The following is an 18,392-nucleotide window of genomic DNA, read 5'->3' as shown; positions in this document are numbered from 1 at the left end:
TGAAGATAAATCAAAGAACAAAGAATGACTAAAAGGAGAAGAAAAGATAAAAATAGGGATAGTGAATAGAGAGGAATTCCAGAACTTTGTACTTAATCCAACTTGGGGAAATACAATTAAAACCATCAAAAGGAGGAAGATACGGTAACTTCTCTAGTCCTTAAGGCTTTCCCAAGCCTTTCAACAGAGCTTCCCCTTTGGGTGACACTGTTCACATGAGGGACTTCAGGCTACACCTTCTGGTGGGCATTGCTCTAGCAGTGCTACCAGTAGAGGTGCTGTCCCATGAATTTTGCTCTTAGAATCCACAGATTCTCACTCCTGACCACCAGTGTATGACTTCAAGTTGAAAATAATATGTGGGTTAAGGAAAAGAAGTTAAGGACAAAGGTCTTTTTCAGTAGCACCTTCCTGTGGCCACAGGATTAGACTCCACAGCAACACCACTTCATAGGCACCAAGCACATTCTTGTTACAGAGAGAAACTTCTCCAAACTTGGCATTGATGTTGATGCAGTAAGATGAGAAGAGAGTTTGGTAAGGGCCCCAGTGACCATGGTCAGTGAGGAGGGTAGCCCACAGACTGAGGTATCTAGTCAGGAACAAGGGGAGAAGATAAGTCTCTGCACAATGGTAAGATAGATAGGTGATGATGGGATTGCAGGCTAGAATGCAGTCATGGGTTTAAAGAAATATGTTAGGGCACAATTGAAGGACTCTGGTTCCATCCATCTTTCATTTCTCCTGGACCTCCTCTAAGACATTCATAAGCCTGTGTCTGCCCAGCATGACATTGGTAGGCACAGAAACAGACTGTGGCTCTTCTACTCTACAGGAGAAATCCCTTCTGTTTTACTGGCTAGGGCAGAGCAACTGATATTCTCCTTTGAGTAGCTCTTAAACTTTTATGAGTAAGTACATTAAAATTTGTTTTCTGTTAACTAAATAGAGAAAAGCAGAAAACCTCTATTCACTAAAAATTAAAATCTGCCTCACTTGGGACAACTTTCTTTATGAATCACTGTCACTCCTAGCTATGACTGAAGTGCAATATGAAGTCTGCTAACAGAAACCACATGGACATGATCTGTTTTAGATCTGATTCACCTTAGGAAATGATGATAAAGAAGCAAAAGTTTTAACACTTAGAATTCTAAAGCCCTGATCATTGTAGAATTCTGAATCTTTTGACTCTTTTTAAGATACCTTGAAATAAGAGTGAATATATATTTATTTCATTTATATATAAATGCATCTGTACACATATGTATATAAATCCACATTCATATTTACATAAAATACATTCCGTTCAATTATTTCTCTCTTCCCTCTTCAATAACCCAACTTCTGTTGAGACCTGGCTCAACTTTGACCTCTGCCATGAGACTTCTCCAGCTATTTAAGCCCAGAGGTACCTTATCTTTTTCTTAATCTTGTAGCATTTAGTACCTGTAACCAATGTCTTCAGAACTTATCAGTCAATAATGTTCTTCATACTTTGCATAATAATAGTTAGCTTTTCTGTATATCTACCTCTTGTCTCTTTATGTGCGAGGTGCTTTCAAGGAACACTTGAGAGAACAGGGTGCACTATAGGTATAAGCATTTGCCAAGGTTGGCAAACTATGAACTGTTACTATACACCCAGTGAGTTAAGAATGGTTTTTATATTTTTAAAGGGTTAAGAAAACACAAACTAAAATATGCTAGAGTGACTCCTGTGGCACTCAACCATATATATGTATTGGCTAGTGTATTTACTCTCTAGCCCTTTACAAAAAAAAAACAATGGTGGCAACACCTGCTTTAGAGAATAATGGAAAGAAATAGTGGATAGATAACAAGTCCAAACTTACTTACTTACTAGCTATAAATTACCTAGTAGGTAAGTGTCTCTGTTTTGCAGATGATGATGTAAAATGGCTTATCAACCTAAATAATTAGAATTTTGGACTTTGTCCTTATAAACCTTATGAGGAATCACTAGGTCAACCACTAGTGATAATAGTAATATGTTTTAGAGAAATAGGTCTATTTTGTTTGCTGCTGTACTGTTCCAGCACCCAGAGTAGCATTTGTCATGTGGTATAGTTTTGTATCAGTTTCCTAGGGCTGCCATAACAAATTACCACAAACTTGGTAAAACAACAAAGTTTACATTAGGTAAATATACAAAATTTACCTAAAACAACAAAAATTTATTTTCACACATTTCTGGAAGTCAGTAGTCTAGAATCAGTGTTGGTCAAGGTCATGCTCCCTCCGAAGGCTCTGGGAGAGAATCCTTCTTGCCTCTTACAGTTCTTGTAGTCCCAGTCATTCCTGAGGTTGTAACGGTGCATCCCAGCCCTGCCTCCAACTCCACATGGCCATCTTCCCTGTGTGTCTCCATGTATCCTCTCCTCTTCTTATAAAGCCAACAGTCATTGGCTATAGGACTCACACTAAATCCGGGATGATTTTATCTGAAGATCCTTTACTAATTATATATCAAAGTGCTTATTTCCAAATAAGGGTACATTTTGAGGTTCCAGGTGAACATGAATTTGCTGGTGACTTGGGAGAGAACACTATTCAATCTACTACAGATCTCAATAAATAGTTTTGAATGATTAAATGAGTGAAAGGAGTGAACATTTAATATATATATATATATATATATATTGATGGCAGTGGACTCATGTCATTTAAACCTCTGAACAATTTTATTAGGTATGCGTTTTTTTCATTTTACAAGGAAGAACTGAGGCTTGGAAATCTAAACTAAGTATCCTCTCTTAAGTTTGCACAGCTGGTAGGAGTAGGGCCACTCCTGAGTCCACGCTTTTTTTTGCTAGGCTAAGATTGATTACCATGACTGTGACTAAGAAGGCATTTGGGAAACCTTATGCGAAACAGTTATAGAAGTGGACTTGAGGAACGAGATTCTGGAATCAAAGAAATCAGATTATAGAAGGCCAACTTTAATTTCCTTTAATTCAATAGAATAATATGCAAGAATTGCTAGGTAGATATAAGCAATAAAGAAGGGTCAAAGATGGCTGAGACCTCAGATTTAGGGAAAAGGTGGCTATTGATACCATATAGAAATAGGAAGCTAGAAAAAGAAGTCCATTTGGAAAGAAGAATGATGAGTTTCAGTGTCATCAATGGCACATTCAGACTTGGCCTGAAGGCAGCTGCAGAGACAAGGCTAGTCCTCAGAAGAGAGAATGCCGCTGGGTGTGTAGTTAAGTCATCACCACGAGGCAGCATCCATCACCTCGTGAATCACCAGTGTTGAGCCAGCAGCTAGCTGGCCACATGCCTGGTTTCACTACATTCAAGGCTGTCTGAGGCTCTACATGCAGGCAGAGAGGATGCCCTTGCTTCCTTCCTAGAAACAGATCAACCCTTCTTTAGCTGTTCCCCAGCTTTGCTCCTGGCTAGAACTTCAGTTAAGGTCTCAGGTCACTGTGAACCCCATGGCTGTTGAAGCCATGTGGCAGGACAAGTATTGAAGAAAAAACCCCTTTCTCTTAAACTGTGACTGAGCACAACATCCAGCAGAGTTCTTTGCAGAGCACAAAATAACATAGTCAGATTCTGAGCGTCCAATCACACCACCCTCACAGTCTGGCCTTGCATCAGGGCCCCAGAGAGAAGGGCCTGCTCTATCAGAGGTCTGACTGTTCTGCATTTTTCAGAGAATTAGGTTTCAGTGTTGACATCCTAGACATTTGAGTATAGACTGAGAGAAGTTCAAATATGTCTGAAAGAAGCAACCAGACATTGAAGTACAAAGTTCTGTGCCTCTGCCTGCAGTCAGTTCCATACCACCTACCTCCCGGCCCCACTTATAAAGAGAAGAGAGCAAATGAATGAAATTTAGGGAAATAAGTGGAATTTCTGAAATTAAAGCAGTTGAGTATCTAACCAACTATATAAAAAGCTCTAGGCTAAGAAGGGCTATTTTGTAATATGTATCCCACTGAAAACCATTACTACAGGTTCACAGAATTTGTACCAAGTATGATTATAAATATTTATACTAAAATGCTTCTGTGAATTTAGTCATGGGCAAGGAGGGAAGAGAACTGGTATGCATGAACTGGCAAAGATTTTACAAGATACTTTTCTATAAATTTACCCGCAAGACTGATTTAAGTTATCTATAGATGAGCTAAATCCATCCTATAGATCAATTAAAAGAATCACTATTTTAAATGTATCACATCCTTAATTATACTGAATTAAATGTAAATGCACATTTACTGCATGCATCATAATGTTAATTAGGGGAAACATTTTGAATCGAATACATTGAGGTATATAGCACTTCAATTTTCTTTTTATAAAAAAAGTATATGAATCAGGTAAAAAAAATCTGGCAGGTACTCATGAAAACATAAAGACTAATTAAAGTATTGTTTCAAGGCTTCTTAATTGCAGAGTATTCCCTATTAGCCCAGTGACAGTATATAAGCCTTTGAGTTAAGGAAGCAAGTTTGTAACAAGTTTAAAAAATAAATAAAACAGTGTTTACCATTAGTCCTATGAGTTGAAGTCCTATAGTTATTTTAGAAAAGGATAAACTTTGAAAAATTAAATGCTTTTCAAAATTTATATAATAGGTGTATGTACCCAGAATCTATGTTTTGGAGTAGCTTATAGTGGTTAGGGGCCAGTGACTATTTATTCATGGCATCCTAAACATCGTGAGTGACTGTTTGTTCCAATGGTGGGCTGATGGCAGATTGAAGATTACATGCCCAGGGGGTGTTTTAGAAAGCCATCCAGAAACCCACAACGTGGTAGAACTGGAAAAGAACTTTGAGATCAATTCATTCAACTCCTCCTTTACAGACAAGGGGCAAGACCCTGGAGCCATATGACCTGGGTTTAGTCCTGGCTCTGTGCCACTGGTCATGTGACCACTCAGTGCCTCAGTTTCCTCTTAAAATTATTATAAGGATTCAGCAAATTAATATTTGAAAAGTGCTTAGAACAGTGTCTGACACATTGTAAACACTATGAGCAATGTTTGTTAAGTAAGTAAAATAAAACACCCAGAGAGAGAACGTGATTCGCCTGAGGTCATGTGACTCATCAAATCCTAGCAGGGATAGAAACAGTCCTGTCATGTAGTGTACTCATTCCTTTTTTTTCTAGGTCCTGGACCATCCCTAGAGTGTGGGTGTGTCTCAGAAATACTGTAGGAGCCTTTAAGTAGCATGATGCAGTGTAAAGAATACAAGATTTGAATTTAACAACTAAGATTCGAGCTCTGATTTACATTGAAAACTCTCTGAAGCTCAGTTTCTTCATCTGTAGAAATATGTTGATCATAACAAACCCCCCCCACACACTTGTTGAGAGGATCAGATGAGATAATGTACTTTGAAAATCATTACCATTATGGGTAAAATTGTAATATTTCCAGAATCTCCCCCCTGCTTTAGTGCATCTCCATAGCAATAGGTGTTTCCAAGGGGTAGAGAGAATTAGTCCATCTCCATATCTGTAGGTAATTGCATACACTGGCGTGTGAGGGTTTATCTGGACTGGAGAGGTTGGGTGGAGCTCTCTGCTGCTGTAGCCTGGTCAAGAGAGAGATGGGATGACTGCTTGTAGGAAATAAATGGGTTTCTTAAACTTTATTTCTCCCTTTGACTGATTTCAGTTTCAGAGGTATTTTGCCGCCAGGATTTTCCCCTGGAGTTACAACCACTATGTAGACGTTATATAACATTATCACGGTGAGCTTCTATAAGTGAGAAAAGCCATAAGAATGTGGCGAACCCACTTAGGACATCAAGAAATTGGGATGAACATATGTAATTCTGGGGGAGTATCCTGGAGCAAAATATCTTAGAAACTGCAATCAGTCACAGGGAAAAATAAAGTGGGAGAAACCCGTTTATTTCTTACAAGCAGTTGTCCCACATTTCTCTCAACCCGGCTGCAGAAGAAGGGACTCCACCCAACCTCTCTGGTCCAGATGCGCCCTCACACACCTGTGTAATTACCTACAGATATGGAGATGGCTAATTCTCTCCACGCCTTGGAAACACCTATTGCTATGGAGATGCACTAAAACCAGGGGAGAGATTCTGGAAATATTGCAATTTTATACACATCATATTTCTTCAAAGGCTCTCTCCATTTTCTCACTTCCCATTTATTCATTGTTTTCTTTTAAAATTTACTTTTATTGTAAAATATTCATATATACAAAAGAATCGTGTACTGTATATGTGTGTGTAAGAAAAGTAAAGCAACAGTGATTTCTCTACCACCGAGGTTAAAAAGAGAATATTTATCACACACAGAAGCCCCTGTATGTTCCACCCGAGTCCTATCCCTCTCCCTCCCAGAAAGTGGGTAAATGATCAGAAATTGTTGGTTTATGTTTCCCTTGCCTATAGTTGCAGTATACATGTATACATGCCTAAATGACATATTGTACTGGGTGAATTTTTTTCTTATTTTATTTTCCTTCCTGACTCAAATATTTCAAGCTTGGTGGCATCTTCCTGTACGCTTAAGTTACCTATGGTATTCATCACTGTCTCCTCTCTCACACCCAATAAAATACATTACTTTTGTCATTCGGAAGGCTTTGTCAGGAGAGATACTTAAGAGTCAGCTTCAGGTTTACAGAGCAAGGAGTAGGTGTCAGTGACTAGTGGGAGGTGGGGCGTCCACCGCCAAAGCAAATGCGAGAATCCAAGAATGGGAAGGGTCTTGTGTCAGGACAGCCACTCTGAGATTCATGTGGTGTCCTAGATGGTCACTGTGGGTAAAATTGTAATATTTCCAGAATATCTCACCTGGCTTTAGTACATCTGCATATCAATAGGCATTCAGAGGTGAAAGAAGTATGACTTTAGTGCATTTGCATCCTTTGTCAGGGGTGGAGAGAAGTTCATCTCCATATCAACGGGTAATACATGGGCAACAGAGGGCTTGTCTGTACCTGAGAGATAAGACGGAGGACCAGTTTTACTTCTGCTGGAGCAGGAAAGAGAGAAGGGTTTGTAAGCAATAAACAGATTTTAAACTTTATTTCTCCCTTTGACTGATTCCGGTTTTTAGAGGTATTTTGCCCTGGGATTTCCTCTCCCTGGACTTACAGTCACCAAACCTGTTTTCCTAACGGAAAAAAAGACTAAAAAATATACATGGAGGCAGGTTTGGATGTCCTATTAAGGAGTTTGGACTTTTCCCGCAGGTCTTGAGAAGCAACTAAGATTTTGAAGAAGATAGTGACAGCTCATAACTTCTCCAAGAGAGATGAGATGAGAGACAGGAAGGCCAGTGAAGAAACACCTAGCCTGGGGCAGGGGTGCAGGTGTGGCTGGAGGGCTGCAGACAGGGTTTAGCAGGATTTAGCAACCCGTTGGATATGGGAAATGCTAGAGAAAGAGGACCTGGTGAGAACTGAGATTTCAGACTTACCTAGATGAAAACATGGTAATGTTCACTAACCAAAACAGTAACAGAGAGGTAAATTTGAACTTAGAACAGCCCAAAATGCTAGTGGCCATCTCTGTGCTGTTATTCAGAAAATAGTGGTTAATTCCAGCCTTTCTCTGAAGAGGTGGGCGAATCTTCATTTCCTACTTGGAAGAGTTTAGGTTTCTTAGATGCTAAATGACAACTTTTCTTGAACGATTCCAGTGCTCTGAGAGTTACAACTTCCCTGACTTTCAGTTTCTCATACTTAATCTAAGGAGCTAGAGTAAGAATGTCTCTAAAGGCCCTTCCATGTTTGTGATTGTGCAATTCTCGGAACTTTGCCCAGAATAGTAAACAGTAGCAAAAGGAACTCATGAGTTTGAGAATCAGAGGGAACTAAACTCTAATCCCTGTTCCAGTTCTAAAGCACGTCCCAGTGAACTTGGAGCTGTGGCTGCACCCTTGGCTGCTCTGAGTCTCCTCCTGAAAACTGCGTTTGATAAAACTTCACACGGCTGCTTTGAGTCTGTTGTGTGTGAAAAGACCCAACTCAGTGCCTGGCACAGGGTAGGTTCAGGGTAAAGATTGATTTCCTCCCTCCCTTCCTTCCTTCCTTCCTTCTTCCTCCCTTTGTTACTAAAGGGAAAGTGTTAGTCCAGCTCCCCAATGGGTGCTGGGGTGAAACCTTCTCTGTAGACTCTGTTGTGCCCCAAAGCAGCTATCATTGTGTCAGAGAACTGCTTTCTACACGCCATGCTCAGTTTTGCCCCAAAGCACAAGACCTGACTTTGAGAGAAGCAGAGTGGCAAGGAGGCCCGGGCAGCAAGTCTGTAGTTGCTGTTCCAGCTGGACCTATTTCCACCCCAAATGCCACACCCAGGGATGTGTATAAAGTGGTGGAAAGGAGCCACCCCATCTTCCCTGCACAACTGAGCAACAACACATTCACTCATATTTAAGGGATATAGTGAATCAGACAAGGTTTAGTCACCTTTGCACAATGCTTTGCCTTTTCAAGGCTGAGAGCTTAAAAAAAGACTCTGATAGTTAAAGTTCTACTGCTGAAGCTCAAAGATGAGGCTCTGTAAACCTGACCTCCAAACATTGAGTTTATCAGGATTCTCGGGAGGAAGAGACAGAAGTTGTCCCCTCTCCTTCAGTGAATGCTAGAAATGTTACTTTTTCCTGAAAGCTAAAGCTCCCATCCCTGTCCTGTACAACTCAGCTATGGAGAAAATGAAAAAGAAAAAGGTTGGAATCTCCTTGCATATAAAATTTAAATGCCACTTGAACCTGACATGATGTTTGTGTTTAAGTTCCAAATTGCACAATTTTCAAGATCAAAGAGTTCTGTAGATCCTATCCCAACATTGTGTAATGTTGCTATACTTAGGAATTTTGTTTTGGGGAAAATGAGACATAACTTAACCCTATCAGTCCTTGAGGAGATACCATTTAGAGACCTTGCTATTTCCTGAAGGAGAAGCCTCAGAGGTATAAATAAACATGTGTGTATGTGTGTATACATATATATATAATAAAATAAGTAACAAATATTACACTGTATAGAAATATTAGAGAGCTACATTCATGCCTTACATGTGAGGAAACAGGCAAACAGGCACATAGAGGCTGAATCTGGTTATATTGCTCTCCCACCATATAAAAGAGCAGCAGGTTCCTGCTCTGATATCCATCTCATCTCTCCTCCACTTACCCAATGCAGCAAGGTAGACCAAAAAGCAAGGGTAGACAAATAGACTAATCTCTGGTTACTTTGCAAATGCATTCATTTTTCAGCAAGCTGTTATTGAACACCTACTGTGTGCTGGGCATGATACAAGCAGTGGGGATAAAAGGTGAATGATACAATTCCTGGCCTCTTGTTGATAGAAGGCTGCTACTAGTTTACAATCTAAGTGTCTCTACACAGAGCAAATCTTAAATTAAATCTTAAATCTCAACAAATCTCAACAAATCAAACACTTAAATCTCAACAAATCTGTCGTATCACCACCAGGTCAAGTTCCAGGCTTTACAGTTCCCAGAATGCCATAGAAAAAGTAAGAACAAGCAAAAAAAGGAACAAAACAACCATAGAAGAGCAGCCACCTCTATAATGGAATAATTGAGGTGGCCTTCGATTTAAAGCTGGTCTTTTCTCCTTTAAGCAGCTTCCTTAGTTCTGGTTCTCTGTAAAAATGGGTGATTGATCACCATTAGAAATTTAATTACCAATTAATCGGCTACTATTGAATTACTGGTACATCTCAGTTATCTGCTACTTCACAGAGCAATCTATAAGTACTTCAGTGAAGAAAAGCGTCCAATTAAATAGTGAAATAGCACTCATTAATATATCAAAGTAAATGTCTAGAATGAGAACATTTCATTAATTACAAGAGTCAGGGCTTAGCATCTCTGAGACTCCATTTGCCAGTGTATCACCATTCAAAAAGAAAACAACTTGTTGCTATATAAAACAGAGCATTTTAGATGATTTTAAACCATCAGAGTCAATAGATATAAGAACTTTACACTCCATTTGACAGATATTTGACCTAAGGAATAAGTTTATTTTACATAAGGATAACTAAATTTGTATTTCAGTTTGTTCTTAAACACCAAGTTGATTTGAAATGTACTATGATAACCTTCTGACTACTATAAATGTAATAGGACAATAATAGAGAATTTGTAGTTGTCATTTTCTGGTACTTGCAGCTACATACAAAGATATATAAAAGTAAACATTTTCTTTCTTCCAAGTTAGACTTCATTTTCCTTAATAAATTCTTCTGCCTCTGTTAAATACCCCAAATTTACCATTTCTCAGCTACCTTCTCAGGACAGTCAGGAGCCAGACACTATTTGTCTCTTATAAACTCTTAACTATCCCTATTCCTAAAAAAAACAAACAAAAAAAAAGCTTTGGTAATACTGGTTTATAGCTCCACACTCATTCCCTATCTAGTCATAACTGATTCACTTTCTTGTTCATTTGATCAGTTAATATTTATTGAAGATCTACTATGTGTGTTCCAGCTACTAGCAATATAGTGGTGAACAAGCAGGGACCCTGATGGCAGGGATAGCATTCAGATAACCACACAAGCAAATAGTAGTTGTGGCTGTAATGAACACTGTGGCATGTAGGTAAAAGGTATTATGGCCATGCATAATAGAAGCATTTGACCTAGATAATAGGGTCAGGACAGGCCTCCTGGGGAAATGATAACACAATAAAATCTGAAGGAGGCATAGCAGTTAACAGGGTGAATGGAGGTGGAAGGAGCTCTCCAAGCAGAGAGAAAAGCATGTGCAAAGGCCCTGTAATGGGAAGACACATGGCACATTTGGAGAACTGAAAGGAGGCCAGCAAACTAGAGCGCAGAATACAAAGCAGAGCTTGGTGTAGGATAAGTCTGGAAAGTCAGTAGGATCCAAATGATTCAGGGCCCAACAGGCCTTGTTAAAATTTTTTATTTTTATTCTAAGAACAATGGGAGACATTAAGTGTTTTAAACAGAGTGACATGATGAGATTTGTGCTTTAAAAAGAAAATGTGGCTACAATGTAGAGAATGGATCTGCAATAATGAGATCAAATGTGGCAGGTCCAGTTTGGAAGCCATTACAGTAGTCCAGGAAAAGGACAAGGTAGCTTAGATGAAGGTTGAATTGGAGATAGAAAAAACAGGTTGGATCCAGAAGATACTCAGAAAGTGCAGTTGATGACAATTAGTGATGGGCTGGATATGGGGAGGAATCAAGGATGTCGCTTAAGATTCCTAACTTGTACATCTGGAGGAAAAGTAGAGGTATTTGCTGGGGTGCATTGTCCCATAACATCAGGCATGGGAGAAGATTGTGGTTCCTGCTTTAGCCATATTGAGCCTGAGGTCTTTGAGACATCTGAGTGCATATTTCATAAGCAATTTGATGTGTGGACAGTCAGCTCAGAGGAGAGGGGTAGCATGGGAGTACTAACCTGTGTGTCAACTAAATAGAAAAAGAAGCTGAGATTGCCTGGAGAGAGGGTGAAGAGTGAGCAGAGGAGCAGCCGTAAGATGGAGCCTTACACTGGTAGTCATGGATGGTCCTGCAAAGGAGATGTAAATGTTGCAGTCTGAGAAGTAGAAGGAAAACCAGGAGAATGTAGTGTCAAGGTGAAGGGAGGGATCTATAGTGCTCAGTCATCTATTATTAAACAATATTTTTAAAAAGCATTCCATTTGAAGTTGAAACCTAAAGGATAAATACCTGATTGAGTGGTAATTGCCTTTTAGTAAGCTGGCTCCTGAAGCATTTGATACACCACTTTTACATTTTTTGAGCCTATCAAGATAATGACAAACATGTGGTGGTCTGTGGGTGCTAGGTTCTGTTGTAAGATATTTCTGTAAGCTAGCTCATTTAATCTTTACAACAGCTCCATAAGGTGGACACATTTCTAAAATTCTCTTTATTTTACAGGTGGTAGAACTGAAGCAGATAATGTGAATTTCACAAACACAGAAATATTATAGGAACTGCATAAAGTAAATAAGCATTAGGGACCAGAATTTGATGCAGGTGCTTGAGTCTGGGTCTGTGCTCTGCTGCCTCCCCATTAATTATCTATCAACGACAACTTCCTACCACCTCACTGGACACAAATGCACACATTTTAAAATATAATGTCCTAGTATGACTCTAACATTTATTATTCTTCCAGTTGAAATTCATCTCATTGGATTTGCCTGCTAGAAGCATTATCTTTATGCCCAGAGCTGAGTTTTGTTTTTTTTTACTATCACCAGCTCAGTTCCATTTTTGGAATTTATATACATATTGAACCATGGTGCAAACTGTAATAGTTAAGGTTTGTCCCCAGTTTGGAGTCTATGGCTACACAATAATAGCACTTTGCAGTCCTGGAGCATTTAGGTCACTAGAACCACTTCTATCACTCTGGGGCTGCTTGTTTATTTGGGTGGTTATCCTTGCTATTCCTCCCCAGCTCTGAAGTTTCTTGCTATCTTCTTCACATCTCAACTCATATTAATTCTATGACCATATTTTATTCCAGACACTTTTGAGAAATTCCTCAGGCTGTGAAGTGCGCAGTGATGAGTATCGAACGGAGTTCACCACAGCCTTGCAGCGTGTTGACTTATTCATGGGCCAATTCAACCGAGTCCTCTTAACGTCTATATCCACCTTCATTAAAGGAGAACTCACCATCGCTAATCTTGGGACATCAGAGGGTCGCTTCATGCAGGTACATGCTTTCTGAGAATGGCTGTCTGCTTTATTTGTGATTGTGCAATTAATATGTTTCTGTTTTTGCACTAAGGTATTTGCAAATATTGTAATGTGAAAATCACAATAGAAGCTAGAGACACAGACTGAGAGCAAAACAATGAAGCCTGGTCCCTTTTTATGAAGTGTACAGCCTATTTTTGTTAAATTCTCAAAGCTTTCGGTTTAAATGTGGTTGCTTTAATTTTCTTGCCCAGAATGGTTTGGGTTTTGTGTTTTGCTTTTTTTTCCCCATTCATGATTACTGTCACATGATTGGAAAATAAAATGAAACAATTAAAGCACTTCCACGAGATGTTTTCCTATTTCAAGGGAAGCTACGGATCAAAGAAGAGCTATTCTGTGAACTATGCGTCTCCATGAAAAGAAACATTCACATCATTGAGAAATATTGGCAGCAGTTAGGAAAGGACGTTATCATCAAAATCCCATTGTAACTCCAGCTCTTCTGGTTCTGTAAAATGATGGGGTCAAACACAAAAGTTCAAATACTGAAAAAAATCCAGATTTTATTTAAAAATGCTTTTAATCGATAGCGACAGTATTTCCGCACAATAAAAGTTCACATTTCAGACTTGCCATTATCATGTTTCCTAGGTACAGGAATCATAGCACTTTGCAGAAATTAAAATGCTCTTGTGTTGGATCTCTTTTGCTACTTTAATAGTTTTGGTAGGGCTTTCAACCTGATTTCATTAGTAGGTTCTTGATTAATGCAGAATGACCATGGCATCTATAGAAGTGTGACTTTCTACAAATACTAGAAATTTCTTTTAAAGAGAGGTGGTTATTTCAAAATCATCTGATGTAATTAACATCCTAATCAGGCAATGACTTTTAGTAAACTAGTTGAGGAGAATAATGTTTTCATATGACTTGCTCATCTATACATCTTCTCCCTGTATTCTTTTATAAAATTGATTTTCAAAAATTACCACTGTCAGAATCTAAAGATACAAATCTGTGGTCAGAAATACTGACCATAGACTATCGGTTACCACAGAGGTGGGGGATGGGTAAAACAGCTAAAGAAGTACAAACTTCAAATTATAAAATAAATTGGTTGTCGGAATGGAAGTATAGCATAGAAAATATAACCAGTAATATAATATCTTGGTATAGTACTGGGGTAACTACACTTAACCATGGTGGGCATTTAATAATACATATAATTGTTGAATCACTATGTTGTGCATCTGAAGCAAATACTGTGTATCAGTTATATTTCAATACAAAAAGAAAAAAGCACTTAAAAAAAATTACCACTGTCTTTATAGCAATCTAGATATTGGTCATTGCCATATTATAAATCATGTTTTTCTTGTATTAGTGGGCATAGCTGAATGTTTTCAAAGTCATAAAAAATATAAATAAAATCTTCCTAGCTCAAAACGAATCTTACAGAACACTTATAATCTAAGTGTTCCCACAATTAGCCTCACCTCCTCCCATTTCTCCTCCAAAAAAAACTCTACCTTTCCTCCCCGTTATCCCCCTCTTTTCCTGCCCGTTGTTCTTATTTACCCACCTCAGACCATTTCTCTCCTTAGCTCCTCAAAGTCTGAAAGGTGGATGCCAATCCCCTCACACACACACATAAACATGTACTCTAATGTATCTGAAATGTGGTGATAGCTGTTATTGTACAATGTGTAGTATTAGATTGTATTTAAGTTTTTTTAATTTACATTGATATCATTCTATAGAATTCCAAAAAATTGGAAGGATTAGAGAAGCTCTACTGAATTCTTTATGTGTTCCCTTTGTCTTTGATTTGCTTCCCTTTATGTCTCCTTTTTTTTTTCTAAATTGTCAATTACCTTGCCAAACTAGACACATATTAATAAGCAAGCTTTCTACAGTCACTAGAGAGCTGACATTTTTTTTTATATCAAAGTTCCTGGCCTATTTCCAGATTTCTAAGGTTCTAATAAAATCCAACTTTTAGATAGATTGCTTTAATAACTGAGTAATTCTGCTGTATGACAGATTCTACCACCCAAGTAATATGTCAGGTATCAGTCTCATTATAGCAGAAATGCTGCAGCAAATGTTTTATTCTCGTCTCATTTTATTCTTGTAGCATTTTCATAAAAGAAGCTTTATTAACACCATTACCTATGCATCCAAAACATTAAAGATGAAAATAAGAAAATTAGTAAATACTTATTTTAAAAAGTAGTGATATCACTAATTTTTTTTTTAATGAGGTAGCTTCATCAAATATATTTTGAGAACCTACTAATCTTACTAGGCAAATAAGTGAATCAAAGGAAACAATGACATAGAACCTGTCTTTAAAGAACTAAAATTTTAGGAGAGATACAAACATGGACCTAACATCAAGACTACACAAGACAAAGACATACAGAGAAAGGTTATTGAGACCCACAGAAGGTCTGTTTCTCTGACACTTGCCTACAAGAATTCCATTGCATTAAATTTTGTGTAAATAAACCTAAAGCATTTGAAGGCTCAGTCAACATCACTGAAATCCAGTTTGTTTACAGCAAATACTATTCAGGGAAGAGTCGGGAGTTCAGCAAAGACATAGAGAACTACTAGTTTAATTTAGCCAAGCTCTAACTACTACCAAGTTCTATAAATGTTTGCACTAAAGCGCACTAAAGCACTAAATCTGGCCACGCCTAAATTCTACAATTCATGTTTTAATAATACTATGGAGTTTATGTAACAAAATAGAATGGACATATTTTTTTTCCCAAAGACAGCTGCCATACATGAAAAGGAACAGAAAAATGATTTTTACTTCCTTCCTACCCTGAAGCCTAAAGGCAGAGTTGCTTTGCAAATGTTTTCTCCCAAGAGTTTGCAGCTGTTTCTGCCTTTCCTATTGTGCTTATGTTCGGCTCTGGCTGGGAATACAAGCTACAGCCCCAGCTGTCGGGTGCAAACTGAATCAGGTATTTCACAGTGGTTATTTGATTAGAAAGAATTACATTGTTTAGCTAACAATATTATATGTATGGCAGAGAAGACATTTTTAACATGTTTCTAACATTTAAACATGTGTAACTTATCTCCTACAGGTGCAACTATGTCTAAATATACAGATGTGTACATATATTTGAGTCTCTCTGTAGAGCCATGTCAATATAGATATAGATTTCAAAAACAATTTTTATTTGTGTAATCACTCTCTTGGGATGCTTTGAAGTAAAATAATATGATAAGCAATATCCAAGATAGTTTAAGTAAATAATAAGAACACTCCGCGCCCCCTTATAAATTTTGAGGGGGGAAGGGACATAGACGGGAACAGGACTCAGGAGCAGCGCAGTGTGCAGGGCAACATGGGAGAGGGAAGGGGTACTCGTGATGATCACAGGACTGATCACAGGGATTGCCCATGTCTCCCCTTCTGAGCTTCTCGTCTAATCTACATCCAAAAACAATGCTTGACTTTTTTTTTTTACAGCACTTATGTAAGGCCTTTAATCTCTAGATGCAAGGCATTGCTATTAAAATATTTGTGCATGACTGTCAGGCCAGGGAGAGTGAGTGGATCAGGGGTGTGGTGGGGGTGGGAAAGCACTTTCAAGATTTGTTTCATGTTCAGCTCAACAAATACACACTGAGCAGCTACCTAGTCTGCATACAGTGGCCACTGCCTGAACACTGTCACAGCTGTCATTAGGTCTTTGTCAAAATCCTTGCTCTTCTCCCATCCTCTTCCCCTCTCCCAATTCCTTGATGCTGTTACCATCCATCACCCCTTTTCTCTCATACTTCTTATTAACTGGGCTAGTTGGATCTTAAGCAAGAAACTTAGAGGTAGGGATCACCTAAAAAGACATCCTTTGCTTATGATCATTGCTTATGACCGTCGCTTAAAGGATTATGTTAGCATTCAGTACTTAATAATTACTTAATAATTACTGATTTCCACTAAGCAGAATCAATTCATCTATTGACCTCCTGTCTTCAAATTCCTTTGGTTCCTGTGTCACCATCATGGCATGTCAGTGCTCTGTGTTGGAAGCCTGTAGCATACATAACATTTGGGATTGCTGCTGTCTTAGAGTATGTACACACAAGTCATCAATTCATCAGTGCTGTGAGCATCCGGCAGAGACATAGGCAGATGACGCTTGAACCTGAACATTTCTCTTTAGAGATTCCTAACTTACCCATCTCCTTTATAAAATGATCAGATACAAATATCACCTGCCTTTTTTTTAAATTTGTGCATTGATTTAGTTACATCCCTAAAGAATGGTAGCTTTGGTGTTTTTCCTTGGAAGAAAATATACTCATAGGTTCTGAAAGTTCCTTTGTGTTGGAAGAACCTATTATAACTAGTAATTTTAGAATTATGTCCAGAACTAAAAATTAAATCCAATTCAGGTACTGTCTCCCAAAATGATTTAATGCATGCTCTTGAAATACCTACAACTAAAACACTTACATGAATAGAAATGTAAAATATAAATATTTGAAACTATGGTAAAATTCTATGCTTTTGTTTGTTTTGCTTTTTTGGTAGTAGGGAATAACTGGAATTTCTTGTTTGGGTGCTTTTTTGAAAGACTGAAGAGACATTTTAAAACCTGAAGAGAGAGAGAGAGAGAGAGAGTGTGTGTGTGTGTGTGTGTGTGTGTGTGTGTGTGTGTGTATGTGTATAATAGTAGTTTTTTTTTAACTTTTATCACTTCTAAAATTCAGGAACAATATACTCTATTATAGATTAGCTAATGCTACAGTCATTATATTTGGAATACTGATTTGAAAGTACTTGTTATTTTTAAAGTCTTACAAAATTACTAGCATATTTGGCTTTTGGATGCTTTAAATTTTCTTAGAAAGATCTCAATCTGATATTGACCCATTCCGCTCACTTTTGCTCATCTCAAAAGTTGAAACACACACATCAGTATTGTAACAATAAGGAAAATGTCTTACTTTTTGTGGGTACCTGGCTTTTGTGGTACCCAATTGGCGTAGAATCACTTGTGCCCATTTCCCAAAAACAGCAGAGAACAGAGTAAAGCTTCATTTTATTCAACTTTTGGAATAAAGTCGAACACAGGCTTCCACCTGCTATTTTTTCTTACCACTTTTAATCTTGCGCTGTCAGCACCAATCAGCAGTTTCTATTTCTTCTCATGTTTCTTTTTTTTTTTCCATCCCAGAAAACTAGATGCTTACCTTGATTGAAACAAAAAACTCTCCTCTTCCCATCTGATTTCCTTCTAAACAAACACCAATTTCTCTTACATACTGAACAAGGTAATAAACCTTACGCAGGTGTCTGGGCCAGCTCAGGCTGCTAAAACAAATTACCATACTCAGGGTGGTTTAAGTAGCAAATATTTATTTCTCACAGTTTTGGAGGCTGGGAAACCTGAGCTCACGGTGCCGGCAGATCCGGTGTCTCGTGAGCACCTCTGTCCTGGTCCACACGTGCTGTTCTTGCTGGTGTTCTCACACAGCAGGAAAATGGCAAGAGAGCCAGCCCCTTGGGGTCCCTTTTATGAGGGCATTCATCTCATTCATGAGGGCTGCACCCTCATGACCTGATTACCTCCTAAAGTCCTTACCTCTTAAAACCATCACACGGGGGGTTAGGATTTTAACATGCAGATATTGGGGTGACACAAACAGTCCATTTCAGTAGGCAAAAAGCAG

The 18,392-nt window shown here is 38.4% G+C and overlaps 1 protein-coding gene across 3 annotated transcripts in view; it reads left to right on the top strand.

The window, feature by feature from the left end:
* Positions 1-18,392, top strand: part of MET (MET proto-oncogene, receptor tyrosine kinase) — a 106,852-nt gene that overhangs the window by 39,292 nt on the left and 49,168 nt on the right. For 2 of the 3 annotated variants that reach the window (XM_017664028.3, XM_017664027.3), the window contains one exon: positions 12,511-12,702. In XM_017664028.3, the coding sequence (XP_017519517.3) occupies positions 12,601-12,702 (102 nt within the window). In that variant the 5' untranslated portion in view covers positions 12,511-12,600. Of the gene's footprint in view, positions 1-7,859; positions 8,008-12,510; positions 12,703-18,392 lie in introns of all 3 variants that reach the window. The other variant, XM_037023446.2, reaches the window with a different exon arrangement.

The sequence above is a fragment of the Manis javanica genome, chromosome 6, assembly GCF_040802235.1.
Source record: "Manis javanica isolate MJ-LG chromosome 6, MJ_LKY, whole genome shotgun sequence".
Lineage (NCBI taxonomy): Eukaryota > Metazoa > Chordata > Mammalia > Pholidota > Manidae > Manis > Manis javanica.
The sequence above is the reverse complement of the archived record's forward strand: the minus strand, read 5'-3'. Positions and strand labels throughout refer to the sequence as shown.